This window comes from Oryctolagus cuniculus, chromosome 6 (assembly GCF_964237555.1).
Source record: "Oryctolagus cuniculus chromosome 6, mOryCun1.1, whole genome shotgun sequence".
Lineage (NCBI taxonomy): Eukaryota > Metazoa > Chordata > Mammalia > Lagomorpha > Leporidae > Oryctolagus > Oryctolagus cuniculus.
This window is the reverse complement of record NC_091437.1, coordinates 34,760,472-34,779,917: the sequence shown is the minus strand read 5'-3', so window position 1 is coordinate 34,779,917 and position 19,446 is coordinate 34,760,472. Positions and strand designations below refer to the sequence as shown.

The 19,446-nt window shown below is 40.7% G+C and overlaps 1 protein-coding gene across 8 annotated transcripts in view; it reads right to left on the bottom strand.

Moving 5' to 3' along the window:
* Nucleotides 1-19,446, bottom strand: part of STK32A (serine/threonine kinase 32A) — a 139,255-nt gene that overhangs the window by 90,622 nt on the left and 29,187 nt on the right. For 7 of the 8 annotated variants that reach the window (XM_008255186.4, XM_051843477.2, XM_008255190.4 and 4 more), the window contains 2 exons: nucleotides 11,025-11,080; nucleotides 9,765-9,916 (listed from right to left, as the gene is read on the bottom strand). In XM_008255186.4, coding sequence (XP_008253408.1) covers nucleotides 9,765-9,916; nucleotides 11,025-11,080 — 208 coding nt within the window. Of the gene's footprint in view, nucleotides 1-9,764; nucleotides 9,917-11,024; nucleotides 11,081-13,076; nucleotides 13,100-19,446 lie in introns of those variants that run through there. The other variant, XM_070076268.1, reaches the window with a different exon arrangement.

Here is a 19,446-nt window from a genome sequence, read left to right as displayed (position 1 = left end):
GCCTCATGGAGTTTGTATACCTGTGGGATATGAAAAAACAATAAGGAAAATACATTCTTCTCCCTTATATATCTTGTAAGGGAGCCTCACCAAATGTCTCTAGGAGATGGTACGGTGGACCAGGAAGAGCAGGGGTTTTGACAGAAGGATTTCTGGGTTAGAGTCCTGGCTCTGCCCACTGCTGACTGTGCAATCTGGAAAAATCCTTCGCCTCGGAGCCTGAGTTTCTTCGGGTGTAGATGGGGATAATAATCTCCATCAACTAAGGCTGCTGGAATGAGTAAATTAGGTAATAAACGTAAAGCCCAGGGCAGTGGGGCGTCCCTGCTGGGGAAGCTCTTAGGGCTGACGCCGGGGCTCTCAGGCACCTCTGGCTCTCAGCCTAGGATCCCACAGGCGCTCCCAGCACAGATGAGGGAACCCGTTTACTGCGCTGTGCTCAGCTGTCTGAGAGAACCCGCTACCGCACTCCCCGTACACGTGGTCCATTCCATCTAAAACACAGGCGATCTTGTTTTCCAATGTCTTGAAGCCACACCTGGACCTTTTCTGCTCACAGGGACAAGGGGCGGGGGGGGGGGGGGGATGGGGGGGGCTGAGGAGCAGCTGAGGAGCAGGCAGCTGCAGGCCTCATCTCAATTAACAAAGGCCACCTGGGAGCTGACTGCCCTGGGGACGGACGGCTGGGGCCTATTTGCTCTCAGGCCTTGTGTTGCCAAGGGCTTTGTTAGCAGCCCCTCCGGGAGGGACTCACAGGAAGATTTTATTTACGCTTCCTGGATGCCAGCCCGGTCTGGCAGCCTTCACTTGCTAAGGTGCCCTGCATCAGGAGTGGGGCCAGGTCCGGGGAGCCTTTATTCTCACTGTGTTTGCCCCTCGACCCACCAGGTCCCAGACAGGTTAACTTCTTTACTCACAACATACACACCCTCAACACTGCACACCCAGCACCTGGTGCTTGGTGCTTTGTGCGCGTCTCACAGTTCCCATGTCCCTGTGCCATGTGATGAGTCTCCGTCTCTCCCAGCTGTGGCTAACATCTGGCAGATAAGGTCTCTGTCCACTCCTGTCTCTGCTGTATTCCCGTGGTATTGGTCTCCGTTATCATTACATTTGTCAGAGCCAGCAAAGTATGAGATAAGCAGTAAACTTTTTAAGGTGGGCAAGGAATTTTAAAAGGTTATTTATTTATTTTCATTTTATTTGGAAAGTAGACAAAAAGAATATTATACATATATTATATCTATCTATCTTTCTATCTATCTATCTAAAGATCATTCATCTGCTAGTTCCAGATGCTCACAACAGCCAAGGCTGAGCCAAATCTAAACCAGGCACCTGGATCTCAGTCCAGGTTTTCCATGTGAGTGGCAGGGACTTGAGCCATCATCTGCTGCCTCCTGGGACACACAACAGTGGGAAATTAGAATAAGAAGCAGAGCCTGGGACTTCGATATGGGATGTGGGTGTCCCATGTGGCATCTTAACCCCTGTGCGAAATATCTGCCCCAACCAGTTACATTTGAAATTAGGATAAATAATAATTTGCAGTAAAAACATGTCTCCTACAATACTTACGAGATATGCCAAAAAGTATTGGTTGTTTATGTGAAATTTGAGTATAACTGTATACATTGCATTATATCTGGCAAATCTAGTTAAACTAATTATAACTTATCTTTGCTGCTCACTACATATATACATGAATGAAGGAATGAATGGGGCTAATTCAGGGTCCAAACCAGAAAACCAAATACAGACATTCTGCTGGACAGCACACACCCACATGTCAAGGGTGATGGTTTCCAGGTGGGGAGATTGTCAGAGAATTTCCACTTCTCTGTGTGATTTTTGTTTTTCAAGTTGACTACAGTGGGCAGAGAAGTTTTCCGATGGCATATCTACTTACATGTTTATGCCTGTACACACACACACACACACACACGTTAATTTAAAACCTGCTTTTAAAAAAAGGGAGGTGCAAGATGGCTGAATAGAAGAAAGAGATGCTGACTTTTAGCATAGGAAGGCACCGGAAGAACAGGAGAGCAACCATGTTCCCAGGGGATGGTTGGAGAGATGGTTGCAGTGGAGTCTACAGAAAGAACAGAGATTCCGGGGAGCAATCTCTCCCCGGAACGGTACAGCCACACAGACGCTAACAGGACACTGCCCACGACTCCCACAGCCAGTGGCTGGTAGGGATGCCATCTTCTCAGAGTGAGCTTATAGAAACTTCCAGCAGCCCGCACACCACTTGATACTGTCTGAGGGAGAACCTCGCAGCACCCCCCCCCCCCGACTTTGCGTATGATCTGAAGTGCTGGTGCTGGTGGGGGCCAGGGAGCCACCTAATCCTGTGAAAGAACAGCCCATTGCTTTCCTCCCTTCCTGCCACCAAGGCACCTACCAACCAGCAGGGAGGAAGAATCATCTTCGTAATATAGATGGAGGCTGTGGTGGTCTGTACCACTGGTGGATTTTGTCACACAGATATAATCCACAGTCCTCACAGACATTGAGTCTGGCCGTCGGCAGGGGGCTGGGTGCCCATTTAAGTCCATGAGTGAGGACATGTTGCTCACTCTCCACCACAAAGGTGCTGGACTCAGATTGCCAAAGTGGAGTGCCCATCAACATCTGTTGGGCAGGCAGCTGGGGTGACTCTCTCCCCAGATGGGGAGGCTTGCAGGGCAGAGACATAGGCCCCAATACAATAATAATGGGGGAATTCACCCCCAATTTCATCAATGGACAGATCAACTAGACAAAAAGTCAACAAAGAAACAAGAAACAACCTAGCTACTCTACACTACTGACCAAACAGACCTAACTGATATCTACAAAATACTTGATCCCACAGTTACAGAATACACAGTCTTTTCATCAGTGAACGGAACTTTCTATATGACAGACCAGATGCAAGGCCAGAAAACAAGTCTCCACCAATTCAAAAAATTGAAATCATACATTTTTCTGACCACAACGGAATGAAGCTGGAAACTGACAGCATAAGAAACTCTAAAAAAATGCGATCACCTGAAAACTTAACATAATACTCCTGAATGAACAGTGGGTCATAGAAGAAATCAAATTGGAAATAAAAATATTCCTGAAAACAAATGAAAATGACAGCACAGCATATCAAAACTTATGGGATACAGCAAAAGCTGTGTTAAGAGGAAAGTTTATAGACATTAGTGCTTACAACAAGAGATTGGAAAGGCGTCAAACATATAATCTAACAATGCAGCTCAAGGATCTAGAGAAACAGGGGAAAAAAATGAGTAGGAGGAATGAATGATAATTAGAGAAAAATAAACAAAATACAAAATTTAAAAATGACATAAAAGATCAGTGAAATGAAGAGCTTGATTTTTGAAAAAGTAAAAACAATAAACCACTGTTGCGAGTAACCAAAAAAAAAGATGAGAAGAAATATTCAAATTAATTAAATCAGTAATTAAAAAAGGAGATGTTACAGTAGATAACACAGAAATAAAAAGAATCATCAGGAATTACTACAAATACCTATATGCCAACAGATTGGAAAATCTAGAAGAAATAGATAATAGATTTCTGGATATATACAATTTACCAAACTTAAGACATGAACACATAGAAAACCTAAATAGACCAGTAACCAAGATGGAGACTGAATCAGTAATAAAGACCTTACAAACAAAGACCCAGGCCCAGATAACTTCACCGCTGAATTCTACCAAACATTTTAAGAAAACATAATCCCAAATAATCATTTTGAACTATTCAAACAATTGAAAGGGAGGGAATCCTCCCAAACACCTTTTATCAGCAAGCAACACCTTAATTCTAAAACCAAAAAAAGATAAAGAGAGCTATAGAAAAATATCACTGATGAACATGCAAAAATCCTCAACAAAATACTAGCTAATTAAATTCAACAACACATCAAAAGATCATCCATCTGGACCAAGTGTAATTTACTCCAGGAATGCAGAGTTGGCTCAACATAAATCAATAAATTTGATACATCACATTAACAAATTTAAAATAAAAAGCACACAGTTATCTAATAGATGCAGGGAAAGCATTTGATAAAATATGATATCCTTTCATGATTAAAAAAAAAAAAACCTAGGAAAAGTTGGTATAGAAGGAACACCTCAACACAATCAAGGTAATATTTGACAACCCACGGCCAGCATCACATTGAAGGGGGAAAAGTGGAAGGATTTCCACTAAGATCCAGAACCAGACAAGGATGCCATTAGTATTCAATATCGTTCTGGAAGCTTTACTCAGAGCCATTAGACAAGACAAAGATATCAAAGGAATATAAATGGAAAAGTAGGAGGTCAAATTATCCCTGTCTGCAAGTGACATGATCCTATACATAGGGAAACAAAAGATTATCAAAACTCCTGGGTGGTGCCATGGCTCACTAGGCTAATCCTCCGCCTGAGGCACCAGTACTCTGGGTTCTAGTCCCAGTTGGGGTGCCGGTTCTGTCCTGGTTGCTCCTCTTCCAGTCCAGCTCTCTGCTGTGGCCTGGGAAGGCAGTGGAGGATGGCCCAAGTGCTTGGGCCCTGCACCCGCATGGGAGACCAGGAGGAAGCACCTGGCTCCTGGCTTCGGAATGGTGCAGCACGCCAGCTGTAGCAGCCATTTGGGGGGTGAACCAACGGAAGGAAGACCTTTCTCTCTGTCTCTCTCTCTCTCACTGTCTAACTCTGCCTGTCAAAAAAAAAAAAAAAAAAAAAACTCCTAAGAGTTTGGCAAACTTGGATGATATAAAACTAACACACAAAAATCAATAGCCTTTGTATATACAAACAATGCCATGGCTGAGAAAGAACTTGTAAGATCAGTGCTATTCGCAACAGCTACAAAAAAATTCAAGTATCTTCAGATAAGCTTAACCAATGATGTGAAAGTTCTCTATAATTAAAATTACAAAACGTTAAGGAAAGAAATAGAAGACAAAAACAAATGGAAAAATCTTCCATATTCATGGATTTGAAGAATTAGTATCTTCAAAATGTTCACACTACCCAATATAATTTATAGATTCACTGCAATATCAATGAAAATACCATGACATCCTTCTCAGATCTAGGAAAAATGACCCTAAAATTCATATGGAATCACAAGAGACCCTGAATCACTAAAGTAATTCTAAACAATACAAATAAAACTGGAGATATAGTAACATCTGATTTCAAGACATATTTCAGGGAAGTTAAAATAGGTTGGTACTAGCATGAGAACAGACACATTTACCAATGGAACAGACTAGAGACCTCATAAATTAATCCACACATCTGCATCCAACTAATCTTTGGCAAATACACTAAAATCACTCCTTGGATAAAGGACAGTCCCTGCAACAAATGGTGTTTGGAAAATTGGATGTCCACATGCTGAAGTATGAAGCAAGGCTCCTATCTTACACCCTACACAAACTCACAATCAATCAAGGATATAACCCTAATATGGAAACACTACAAAACATTGGCATATGCAAGGACTTTGTGGATAAGACCCCAGAAACACAGACAGTAACAGCACAATGACAAATGGGATTATATCAAGCTAAGAAGCTTCTGCACATTAAAGGAATCACTCAACAATGTGAAGAAGCAATGTATCCAATGGGAGAAAATATTTGCAAACTATATATTTTATAAATGATAAATATCCCGGATATACAAAGACTCAAGAAACACCACAACAAAAAAATCCAGGTAAGAAATGGGCTAAGGATACGAACATGCATTTTTCAAAGGATGAAATACAAATAGCCAACAAAAGACACCTGAAAAGGTGCTCAGGATTAAAAACCATCAGGGAAATGCAAATAAAGAACACAATGAGGTTTCAGCTCACTCTAGTTAAAATAGCTATCATGCAAAAATCAACAAATTAAAAATGCTGGTGAAGATGTGGAGAAAAGGTAACCTAATGCACTGTTGGTGGGAATGTAAACTAGTATAACCACTATGCAACATGTTATAGAGGTTCTTCAGAAATCTGAAATTCCATCTACCATATCACCCAGCTATCCCACTTCGTGAATTTACCCAGAGTTAATGAAATCAGCATACAGAAAAGTTAACTGTACCCTCATGTTTATAGCAGCTCAATTCACAACAGCTAAGACATGAATTTGACCTAGCTGTTGATCTGATGAAATACTACTCAGTCATAAAAAGATTGAATCCTGTATTTACAAGAAAATGGATGAAATTGGAGACCATTATGTTTAGTGAGACAAGCCAGTCCCAAAAAGACAAATATGTTATCTCTGAAAAACTACTGAAGAACAGTAGTTTTTCTACTTTCTACCTGTTGAATTGTTTATTGAGTGTAGGATTAATTTTGTGATCATGAAGGAAACTGAAAACATGTCACTGCAAAAATTGAAAGAAAAACAAGAAAGAAAAGAGAAGGCAAGGAGGGAATGAGTGAGTGAGGGATGGAGGGTGTGGAGGAAGCATCATTATGTCCTTAAATCTGTGTATATGAAATACAAGAAATCTGTTCCATTGATATAAAGTACAAAAAGAATGAAAACCAGCCTCTAAGATTCTGGGGATGCGGAGGTAAATTTAATAGTTAAGCATATGATGTAAACTCTTGATTAAATTTTACATAATATATTGGAGAACCTTTGGTTTTTGATTGATTTGCAAAATGAGATGGAAAATCAAAGAAAAGCAACACAGGCTCTTAGGAAGAATGAGTGGTAGATATTCATTCATTGGCACACAGAACCTCCCATGATGCATTGGGGCAAAACACAATTCTTTGATTCTTTGGATGTCCACATTGGACTATAGTAATGAGCAAGTTCAAAATGCTACATATTTGGGCAAGTGTGAAACACAGCAGATAAAGATGTCATTAGGGATATTTCCATCCCATATCAGAGTGTGTAGGTTCAAGTCATAGCTCCTCTCCTAATTTTAACTTCCTGCTAATGTGCACCCAGGTAGGCAGCAAGTGAAGGTGCAAGTAGTTGGGTCAATGCCACCCATGTGGGAGATCAGGATTGAGTTCCTGCCTTTTGGGCATCTGGTAGATCCCAGTAGATAGGAGGTCTCTCTGTCTCTGCTTTTCAAAGGAAATAAATCAATAAAGACTTAAAAATAAGTATGCTGCACTTTCATAGAAAAGTAAGGAGGGAAAGAACTAATATTCGTTAAAGAAATATTACTATGTGTTGGCCACTTTGCATAACACTTTAATTTCATTCATAAAAAATCAGGTTATATACATTAACTATCTTATGACATTGTGACTTAAAATGATAAATCATTTCAGAAGCACAGCAAGACGCCTAATAGTTGAAGACAGATTGTTTTTCATTTGGCCGTGCTGTATTGCTAAGGCAGGAAATATTTAATAGCAAGAATAATGATGATCTATAAAGGTTTATCTTAGGATTTGAAAGACAAAAATGTTTTCTGTTATACATATAAGAATGCTCCCCTTCTAGTTTCCAGTTATGAGCGTGGTGTAGAATCACTGGGCTGTGGGCTCTTCTATTCCCTGTCTTCTGTCAATCATAATGATGTCCAGTATTCTGTGAATGTCAACATGAGTGGGAAGAAGGAAAGACTGCAATATTCATGTTCTCACCAGGTCAGCAGGCACGGAGAACAGAATTTTGTGTATAGTGACACCACATTGGCAAATAGCAACATCCCCAAGTCTTGGCCAGCTTAAAGTCTCATAAATCCATGATTTAAGAACATAAGAATAGTGGGCTGGCATTGTGATGTAGCTAGTCAAGCTGCTACCTGCAATGCCAACATCCCATATGGGTGCAGGTTTCTATCCCAGCTGCTCCACTTCCAATCCAGTTCTGCTAATGGCCCATAAAAAGCAGTAAGAGATGGCCCAGTGTTCAAGCCCCTGCTACCCATATGAGCAACCTGGATGAAGCTCTGAGCTCCTGTATATGGCCTGGCTCAGCCTTGGCCACCGGCCATCTTGGGGAGTGAACCAGTGGATGGAATATTCCCTCTCTGTGTCTCCTTCTCTGTCTGTAACTCTGAATTTCAAAAAAAAATATTAAAAAAAAACTGTAAGAGGGCTGACACTGTGTTATAGTGGGTAAAGCCACCATCTGCAGTGCCAGCATCCCATATGGGCACCAGTTCAGGTCCCGGCTGCTCCATTTCTGACCCAGCTATCTGCTATGACCTGGGACAGCAGTAAAAGGTGGCCTAAGTACTTGGGCCCCTGCACCCACCTGAGAGACCCAGAAGAAGTTCCTGGCTCCTGGCTTCAGATCGGCCCAGCTTCGACCATTGTGGCATTTGGGGAGTGAACCAGTGGATAGAAAATCTCTCTCTCTCTCTCCTCCTCTGCCTCTCTCTGACTCTCCCTTTCAAATAAATAGATAAATCTTTAAAAAAAGTAAGAATAGATGAAATCAACATTGCCCACAGCTATAAGAGCTGAACATGAAAGGGCAACGTGCCCTGTGTGCCTTATTAAGGGTTCCTGGCCCTGAGAAGAGAAAATTCGTGGACTGAACTTTTGAAGAAAAAAAATGTGACTGTGAACAAAGGGAGGCTCTGACATGACAGTAACCTGTCATCCTCCTTAGGGTGCAGAAAGAGGGGAAAAAAGCAATCTGATGATTACAAAGGCAGAGAGCTGCATCCATTTTAACTTCTTACGTGGCAGCATTTTGAATAGGCCACTCTGAAATACTGATTAAATACAAGCAGGCTGAGCCAGAATCACACTGCCATGTCTGAGCAGTGCACAAGCTCTATTAGGCCTATTTCCAAGTCACAGGGAACCATCTTCCTTTCAACTGTGGCACAGAAGCTTTGTGCAAGTTATACATTAAGTGAATTGTATTAATTGAAGATGGGTGGAGGCTAGTTTTATTCATTGATTCTTCCAGAAGGATGTCGCTAGACACATAGTGAAACCTCCATTACTTTTCCATTAGCACCCTCCAGATAAAGTTCTTTTCTTGCCTTTGTTGGTAAGTAGAACTGCTTGGTATGCATATTTAAAACAGTCACAGTGAGTTAGCTTTAAGAACTGGCTCTTAACATAATGGATGCATTAAGATGTAGAGGAAGAGACATGAAAAGCGTAAAGCACAAGAGAGGAGCAGGAGGTAATAGATACCACAATCTTTTTCGCCAATTTCTAAGCCTTGGATTATGGCAATGGCCTTGAGAGCAGATCACGATCATTTAATGTCTAGCCGCTAACCTAAGTTAGCTCCAGCCCTGTTAAAACATTTGGTGAAAAAGCAGCACCCATCCTTTCTCATCTTACAGGTATATAAGTGGCTGCTTAAGAAGTGTGCACAGGGAAAATAACACACTGCCCATTATTTTGAGAAAGTACTTAGGTCCTTTGTACAAGTCCCAAAGATCAACCTTCTGCCAATCAGAGAGATCATACTTTGCACCCAAAGTCCCTGGCCCCACAGTTTATGGGCAAAAATATCTAATGAATAATAAACATCTGAACTCATTCCTTGTTAATTATGATGTTTTTTAAAAATATATTGGCCTCCAGGATAAGCAGAACTGTAATGACTGAACCATAGAGTACTGGTGCCAATGTAACAAACATTTCATCATAAAATCAAAGAAATCAGGGATTTCATCACATAAATCAAAGAAAGGGCATGGTCCTCTCGAGGGCCTTGCAGAGGCACACCTAGAAATCGAGATGTGGAGTAGACCAGGGGCTGGGGAGGAAGGGGCAATGTCTCCATCTGGAGGCCCGGTGCCGTCACTCACCACAGGTTCACCAGGAAGGGGTGCTCCAGGCCCTGCATGATCTGGAGCTCCTTGAACACATTTCTCACTTCGTTGCGTTCCACACACTTCTGTTTATTCATGTACTTCATTGCATACATCTTCTTGGTATCGTTCTTCTGTACGATGCAGACCTAACGGTGCAACCCAAGTGAGAAGCGGTTAAGGAGATGAGGAACCATGGCAAGGTGAGACAAAGCACAGCTGTTCTTCAGCATGGCTCGGAGGCCTTAGCCCTTATAGATCCTCTGATGTTAAAGTTTCCTTTGGTCCAATTTCAGAGTACAATTCTTATTGTCTTCCCCATGCAACCTATCAGTTCTTGAATCTCTACTGTCTCAAACAAGTTTGCCTCTTTTTGCTTTGGGTTTTTTTTTTTTTTTTTTTTTTTTTTTGACAGCATTCTGAAGAAAATAGCTGTCTCCTTGTCAGAATTCTTCCAATAACAAACAAGATTCTTAGTCCCGCTTTGAGTGACAGGAACACGCGTGACTAAGCTGTCAAGCCAAACAGCACTGTGCAGAGAATTGCTGCTTACAACCACAGGTTGGAGAACTGAACAGGACTCCAAGGCCTGGAGAAAAACTAAATAGCATCAGTTCATGGTTCTGAAAGATGTTGCCCTTTAAGGGTCCATATAATATCTGTTAAAATAGACAGCAGATGATTTTTCAATGAAATTTAACGGAAATGTGAAATAGTATTTTCCCTTAAAATATGACTCCGTTGAGAACTAATATGAGGGTTTGAATCTAGAAGATTCTTCTCAAAAATTAAGTATGTATCTTTTCCAGGGCAGGTTTTTGAAGACCAAAAACATGGTACCCCTGGGTAAAGGGACAGAAAAAATTAGGTGGCTTATTTCTGACATGCAAAAAATTAACTCTTACATTGGCAACAATTATTGGAGGTACAGCCAGTACAATTTAAAGTTAACTCTAAAATCTCAATCTTCTCCAAGGTACAGAGAAAAGTCTTAAATTTCATGAAAATAGATAGATTTGATTTTAATGTGATAATTCTGAGAACAGTATATGTTCATTATGTAGCTGGATGTCACACTTTCTTCAAACTGTCACGCTTTCTTCAAACACTTTCTTCAAACAATTCTATAACAGTCCATCATACAACACCTCTCTAAATTATCCTTCCTTGTAATCCTGATCACTCAATAATCTGAGCGCTATCAGACTCAGCTACTGAGCTCCCTAACCTGCTGGTAATTAATCATATGGTTCTCACCTTCCCAAAACTGCCTTTCCCAATGGCTCGCAAAATTTCAAAGTGGTCAAAGTTGACTGTAAAACAACAAAACAGAAAAACATCATGAGTGCTTAGGAATTGCTCTTTAGTAGCTAATAAGTAATCAAGATTGGGCTAAACAGAAGCACCTTGTTGAAAAACAACATGCCAAAATATCTTCAAATGTTAATTTACTTATCCAACAATGATTTATTGAACACTTATGAATTAATCATAGTGTTTAGTGCTGGAGAAATGGTAACAATGGTGAAAAATTGCAAACGCTAAACTTATAAACCTATAGTTAAGTCAGTGTCCTATAAAGAGAAAGACTTATGGATTAAATAGCCACAGAAACAAATGGAAAACTCATTCTTTGGATGTGAAGAAGGGGGAGGTGTTGGGCTCTACGGACATGTAACAGGAGGTTTGACACAGGCAGCAAGGTCAAGAGTAGCATCTCTGAAGATGAATGATCATGGGAAACCCTGGTCCTGGGCACGTACAGCTGTACTGAGGACTGGCATTTTAGAAGTATTCTTCCTCCTTGCCTGTTTTGTCCTTGTAACCATTCTTTGTATATACACAACCTCAACTTCTCTAAGCAGAAATCTATCCCACCCATGAATTTATAGAATGAGCTGCTCCCCAAGATGGGCATCTCTCATGATGAGCACATGTATGAGTGTAGAATCTACTGAATGTGCTCTGAGGTGGAGGGCACCTTCCATGTCTGCCACTTTAATGCTTCAGCTCCTAGAAGTAAGAAGCAGTAGGTGTTTAGTTACAGGTAGCATGGGCTCATGGTGTGCGCACATGAAACGCTTGGTGATGCGAAGAACAAAATGCAGATTTTCCCAGAGAGGTGACAGTCTTGACTTCCTTGCTCTGGCGACCTTGACAAGCTATCTGACCTTATTTATTAGTTTTTGAAAAAAAAAAAAAAAAGGATTTCAATGAGTAAAACTCCATATAAGGAATTTTAGGAGTTTGAATAGAAAAGATTGCCAAGCACAAGGAGTTACCACTCATCTCTTTATCCCATCCATTCTGCCTTGTTTGTCAACAATAATTTGATTAGCTCACCCTGAAGGAAAAAGATGGTTAAGGGCACCTCTGACACAGTCTGTCCTGTCAGACGTTTTTATGGTATGACTCAATCATCACTTCCTCTCTTGAATTCCCATTTTGTTCTAGCACAAACCCCACTCAATCGTGTGCAGCTGTTTCTCAGTAACCCTGGCGCTGAACTCAAAATACTGATCCTTTAAGCCTCCCTTTTCATCTCTAAAAAATTGAGCTGACCTTTCTAGGTAAGAAGAAAACACCTTTACCTAGGAAGCAATAATAAACTCCTTACTTGCTTAGCATAGTTACCTAAGTGAGGGACTTACCGACCCGGCTCCTACATCTCTGAGCTTGTTAATCACTGGAGCAGAACCTTGATGAGGGTAGAGATTTTAGGTCATGGTGCTACCCTGGTGTCCTGGCCGCCTCAGAACACTTCTGACTAAGGTAGCCGGAGGTGTTACTCTCTGCCGCAGAGCCTCGCACAGTGATCTGTGCAGGGCTAGTTCTGAGTACATAGATCAACCTGGGCTGTTAGGTTACACAAGGAGGTCAACACAATTGTTTCTTGTGAATGTGAGCACTGTGAGCGTTTGTACCTTCAGTGGCACTGTTTTTCAAACTGTGAGTCAGGCTATTAACGAATTATAAAATACAGTAAATTCAGCACTCAGAAGAAGCATTAAAATTTAAGTGACATAAGATAGAAGAGAAAAATACCAGAAATGCTGCTAATCTATTGAGAGAAGCATTGTCCCTAAACTTTTATTTCCATTTTTATATGTTTATTGAAATATCAGGATATAAAATCTGGTGTACTTTTTAACCTGGGTTGTGGTAAAAATAATTTGAAAAATGTTTCATTTTCATAAGTTTTTATTTGTGTTTCTTATTGAAAAATTAAAATCAATGAACTGTTACACTCATTACATGAGTTTGGATAATGCATCATGTACAGTGGGAATGTCAAGAAAAAAATCTGACCAGCATGTATTTGCAAGTCCAAGGTTTCATCCTTTTTTTCAGGGTTTTATCTTGAGTATATTCAGTAATGTACTGATTTCTTCACTAGCAGCCTAGCCTAGAGTGCTGTAGTTGCATTCTCAATCTCCAAGCAAACAGCAGGTACCTGGAAAGCAGAATGTTCCATTGTGATATGAGTCCTCTGCATGAACCATGTCCTTTTATAAACCATTTTAATCCTTAATGAAAAAGATTAAAAATTATATGTCAGATTCTTGGTAAATTTATACTAGCAGAACTGCCTAAGTTACTGTGGCCTTGCAAATGTCAGTTTGCAGAAAAATGTCAGGCCTACAGTATTAGAGATAATGCAACTTCTTTATGCATTTAAGTCTAGTCAGTTAAAGAAAGAATACATTCTAGGCCAATATCACACTACCTAAAGTCACTGCCAGGTGTGAAAATTCAATCTAGGAATAAAGCCAGTGACAGATTCAAAGCGAATGAAGGACAGAAGCTCTTATTCATTCCTGACAGTCCCTTCTCAAATGTCCAACAGTAGATCACCAAGTACGAGGAAGCCTAATCCAAAAATTCACAAGAGAGAGAAAGAGAGAGAGAGAGACAGAAACAGATGAAGTCAGAATTGAGGATGACTGTTTTCTTGATTTTTATTTATTTATTTTCATCTTATATTATTTAAGAAAGAGAAATTGAGATCTTTGTTTTTTCCACTTGCTGGTTCACTCCCAAAATGCACTAAATGATCGGGACCAGGCACAAGATGGGAGCCTGGGTAATTCAATCCTGGTCTCCCACGTGGACCCAAGTACTTGGGCCATCATCTGCAACCTCCCAGGATATATGCTAGAGGGAAGTTGGATAGGAAACAGAGGAACTGGGACACAAACCAGGCATTCTGATATTGGATGCGGGTGTCCCAGGTGTGCTGCAAATGCGTGCCCCCGAACTATGGATTCGTCACCAGTATTTTGGCATGTCAGACTGGCACACAGAACAGCATATCCACTGTGCTCTTAAAGCTTTGAGCAAAATGTGCAGTAAATACCAAAATGGGCCTGCAGCCTGTTTTTGAATAGCCTATCAGCGAAGACTGGTTATTAAATTTTTAAATGATCATTTAACAAATGAATATGCAACAGAGGATTTATTAAAACCCACCATGTTTGCTAGCTGGCCCTTCAAAGAAACGTTGCCTAACCCTGAGCTGAAAAGCACAGACGCTGGATGAAGTCATCTCAGTCCAAATCCCATATCCGACACCTAATGGCCGTGCAATCTTGCTTCTGTTTCTGCACCTATAAAATGGAGGTGATGGGCCAGGTGTTGATGCAATGGAAAAGCCACTGCTTGGGATGCCTGCTTCCCAGAAGAGTGCTTCGGTTTGAACCCAGGCTCTGATGATCCCAATTATACTTTCCTCTTAATACAGACCCTTGGAGGTAGCAGATGATAGTTTAAGTACTTGAGTTCCTGCCACCCACATGGGAGACTAGGATGGAGTTACTAACTCCTGGCCCAGCTCCAACTGCTATGGGTATTTAGGAAGTGAACCGGCAGATGGAAGATCTTTCTCCTTCCTTCTCCCTCACTGTTTCTCTGCCTTTCAAATTAATTAATTTAAAAACCATAAAACTTCAGAAAAAAATGGGTAAAATGATATTAAATCTCATTAGAGTTTATAGGAAGACAAAATGAATTGCATAAATAGACTGCTGTGTGGAACTGACTACTTTTATTAGGACTACCACTGCTGCTGCTTAGGGAACATCACAGTTCAAAGCTCCCAGCAATACCACCATAAGCGATCAGAACACCTGGGTATTATCAGGCACTGTAGAGATACATGGCAAACGTTAGTGTCATTTCATTTCATTTGAGGTTTTCAGAGTGTCTGGTGTGCTGTTCCAGTGTTCCCTCTAATCTCTGAAACACAGTAACCTTCATTGTGTTGACCTCTTGTGTCCTGTGCACGTCTCATGTTCTGAGAAACTTTCCTTGTGCTCCATGGAGCCAGGAAGGTGGGGAGTCCCTCTGGAGACACTGTTAGGCTGTGTGTCTTCCGGGGGCCTTGATAATAGGGTTGAGTGTGAGTGGAGGCAGAGCCTGGTCTTCACTTACGTTGCCAGGCTGGCCAAGCTATGTGGCCTACAGAACAAAATGCTGCCAGTACCCCTTTCCATGGCTTTCTTATGTGCCTCAGAGTCCAGTGTTCGATGTGTCTTTTCACCCAGTCTTAGCAGCTAGCTGTCTCCTCAGTGGGGTAGCCTGTGGTTGCCTGGAGAGCTATCAGGTTAACAGACAAAGCCAAAGGAGTCCTAATGCTTTGATTTCACCTGGAATAGTTTACAATAAATATCTTACAATGTCTTTAAAATATTTCTTTGGTATGAGTACACATTTCCCCAGTAGTCAACTAGACATAGAAATTTTCCATATTTCAGGGGTCTGTTTATGTAGGAGTTGGAACACATTTCACTTTTATGCTACTTTTTATCCTCACAACAACCTTATAGTATATCTAGGTAAGGGCGCTTAGGCCCAGAGAGATTGAATAATTTGCCATGGCTGTAAGTAGCGTAGGAGCTCATTAACGTTCTAGTTAGTTTCCAAAGACAGAGGAAGACAACACCTTGTTAAATGAAAAGTACGTGCAGAAGTCCGCCAGGAGAGTGCCCCTTTGAAAACCAAGAGAGTCTTTCAAGAAGTCCAACACAGTCGTATCTGACTTGTGTGAAGACCCTGTGGGGCTCATGAACTACAGTAGGAGCTACTATATGGGAAAAATAGATTAAACATTAACATCACACTTTGTTCGTTGGGAGGCTCATATTCATTACAGTCAAGTGGAAAGTAAAATTGACCGCGGGGATAACCACTTGGCTATTTTTGCAAAGCACATCCCCACAGGTGAGTGGAGGAGTGGGCAGTATCACCTCACTCCTGTCTTCTTAATTGCATTCATGTAAATTCATAAACACTTTTCTGATTCTATGTCCAGCGTCTTAACTAACAGGGTTGTCTTAACATTATTGTTTTATGTATCTACCTTTCCCAGGAGTAGAGTCAGGGGACGCAAGGAGAGATTTCTTCCTCTTCCCTGTTAGAACAGCTTAGTAAGTCAGTCTTAGCCAACTCTTTCCCTAAACATAGATATGTTAATTCTGAGACCCAGGGTTAATGCTTTTGGTTTGCTTTGCTTTAGTTTTCTTACCATCTACCCAATCTCAACATCCCCACAATAAAGAATGTCTAAGGGAAGAGAATAGGAAACTATTTTTAGGGTTTGTAATCACACCTGGACATGCGGAATTTAGAAGAGTATTCTAGAAGGTAAAGCATAAATTCCATTTTTTAAGATTAAAAATACTTGGGAAAAATATTTTTCCTACAAAATTGACTTCAGTTTTATTAAGAGTCATATCATGAACATATGTTGAGTATACTAACTGTACACCTTGCTCTGTGTGCCAGTCCTTCTGTTGATGATGGACAAGGACAGCGGCTGTGTGATTTTAGCCATGTTTCCCAATGTTTCCAAATCACAATGTCCCCATCTATAAAATGAAGCTAGTGAAGCCTAAATCATAGGTGGCATTGAAAACGAGATGCTATGAACCGGAAGTGTCCACAGAAAGCTAAAAATTACAAAGTATGTCTAAAACTACAATTATGCAATGAAAATTAAACTTTCCATTCCAAATTTTCAGTTCCATTCCCATGAGTCAACCACTGTTAATAAATCTTTGTGTGTTCCTTAAGAGATTTTTTTCTCTGCATGTGTGTGTTCTTTTTGACAGCGATGGTAACTTCCTATCATTCCTGCAGGAGCATGGTTTGTTGTGCTTTCTGCATAACTCTATAGTCTCTGTCCACTGATACCATCACATATAGATCTATCTGCTCATTTTAAACAGCCCCTTTATCTTTCTTTGCATCAATGTCCATAAAATATTTAATCTACTGATGGGGTTTGAAAGATGATTTAGTCATGTACAATTACCAGCAATGGTACTTTGAACTTCCTTGAAAGACTTTTGTGCATATGTTTGTAGGCTAAGGTTATAGAAATAGAACCGCTGGCCCAAGAAAATGCGAATTTTCTAATTTAATCAACATTTCCCACTACCTTGCAACAATGTTGCACCACGTCTCCTTCCTATCAGTCATCTCTAAGAATGATGTTTTTGTCTATCATCTTGCAAACACTATCACATCAACTGTCATTGATCTGACAAGTGAGAAGTATTAAATTATTGATTTAGTTCATATTTCTTTGATAATGAGTGAAGCTGCAGGTATTTGTGTACTTATTTATTCAGTGAATAGACTACTCATATATCTTGCTGTTAGACTTATTAGACTTCTTAATTACAAGCCTGTTTAAAAATGTCAGGTAGGAGTAGGTGTTTTGCCTCGCAGTTATGACCTTGCATTCCAAATTAGAGCTTCAACTCCCAGCTCTGCTCCTGATTCCAGCCTTCTGCTTGTGTGCACCCTTTGGAGGCTCTGATGATTTCTCGGGTGGTTGGATCCCTGCCAATCATGTGGGAGACCTGGATTGAGTTCCTGACTCCAGTTTTGGTGTGGCACAGTCCTGGCTGTTGTGGACATTTGAGGAGTGAGCTGTTGGATAGGAGCGCTCTCTATATAGCTGTCTCTGTATCTCTGCCTCTCAAAAAAAGAGTAAATTAACTCTCTCTTAACATTTTTCAGGAATATTTTTTCTAGAATGTCCATTTGGCTTTTGATCATTAAAAATATTTTTAGTTAATGTGAAAGTTTTACATTTTAAATAGTCAAATAAATCAATCGTTTCCTTTTTGTTTCTCTGGGTTTGTGTCTTTCTTTGAAAGACATTTTTTTATTTCATGATTGTTAAAAACATACGCTACATTTTATTCTTTAGTCTTAATTTAGCCTATTATTTATTATTTGAGAAGCAGAGATAAATCCTCTATCTGCTGCCGCACTCCCCAGATGCCCACAACCATCAAGGCTAGTACCAGGAGCTGGGAGCAATCCAGGTCTCCCACATGGGTGACAGGGACCCAGCCATCTGAACCATCACACTCTGCCTTCCAGGGTCTACATTAGCAGGAAGCTAGAATTGGAAGTGAGGCTACCATTTGTACCCAGGCACTTTGATATGAGATGGGGCATCCTAGGCAGTATGTTAACAGCCAGGCCAGTTATGTGCCCCGATATGATTTCACTGCTGATGCTTAGTTTTTAAAATTTCTTTTGTTGAGTACATCTCTAGTGTAAATTATGTTGCATCTATTCAAGATACGCAGGACAAAAATATTTCTAAATTTTAAAGTTTCCAAAAAGCCTTTCTACTATTTCTTAAACTAAAAGTTAAAGCAATTGGCAATTTTTTTCTTTACAGTCATGGCAATAGGATTGTTAGTAAGTGAATGTTTTTGAACTACTTTGTGTGAGTATCCTCTTAAATGAGGCCCTCCACATCTTGCCTATGCTGGTATTTTATTTAGTAAATGTTTGCTTATTTGGCACAATGTTAAATTCCAAAGTAATATGATCCAAATTGTTAGCAAACTAAACCAGAATAGTCTGAATGAGTTCAAGTATAGCAAAATAAGACGCATCCACAAGAACGGAAGGAAAAAGTCAAGTGGAAGTCTTGCCTGGGAGTGGGTGCTTGGCAGAGCAGCTAAGCTCTGCTTGGGATGCCCAAATCCTGTAGTGGAGTGCCCAGTTTGAGTCCTGATACTCTCTTTCCAATCCAACTTCTTGCTAATGTGCCTTTCTGGAAGGCAGAAACCAGTGTCTCAAGTTCTTGGGTCCCTGTCACTCACATAGGAGACCCAGATTGAGTTCTGGGCTGTTGGCTATGGCCTGACCCAAAAGGCATTTGGGTAGTGAACCAATGGACAGAAATCTCTCTCTCCATCTCCATCTCTCTCTCTCTCTTTCAAATAAAATAAAAAATAAATAAAAACAGAAAGGTCTCATCTGCCGTTTTACATCAATTTGTTGCACAATTTTACTTCTTAAACATGACACTGCTTCAGGCTATGCTTCTCTGAAGGCCAAGTCAATTCAGCATGTGAACAGAGCTTGCTTAGCTGGCCACAGCTTCCAGTTCTACTCTCCGATCCAGCAAATGTTTAATGGTTTTCCCTGGCACAGTGGAAGACCCTACGTGCAGAAAAGGCAGTCACAGACATTGCTCCGTGAACTCAGTCTGTGTTCACTGATGCAATTACTGATTGCTCACTCAGTAGCACCCAGACATTATGCTATATCCTGGGAGAAAGCAAGCCCAGGTGACCTCCTTCATGAAATGTACAGTCTGATGGAACAACAGGATAATTAATCATTGCTAACATCCAGTAGTCACGCA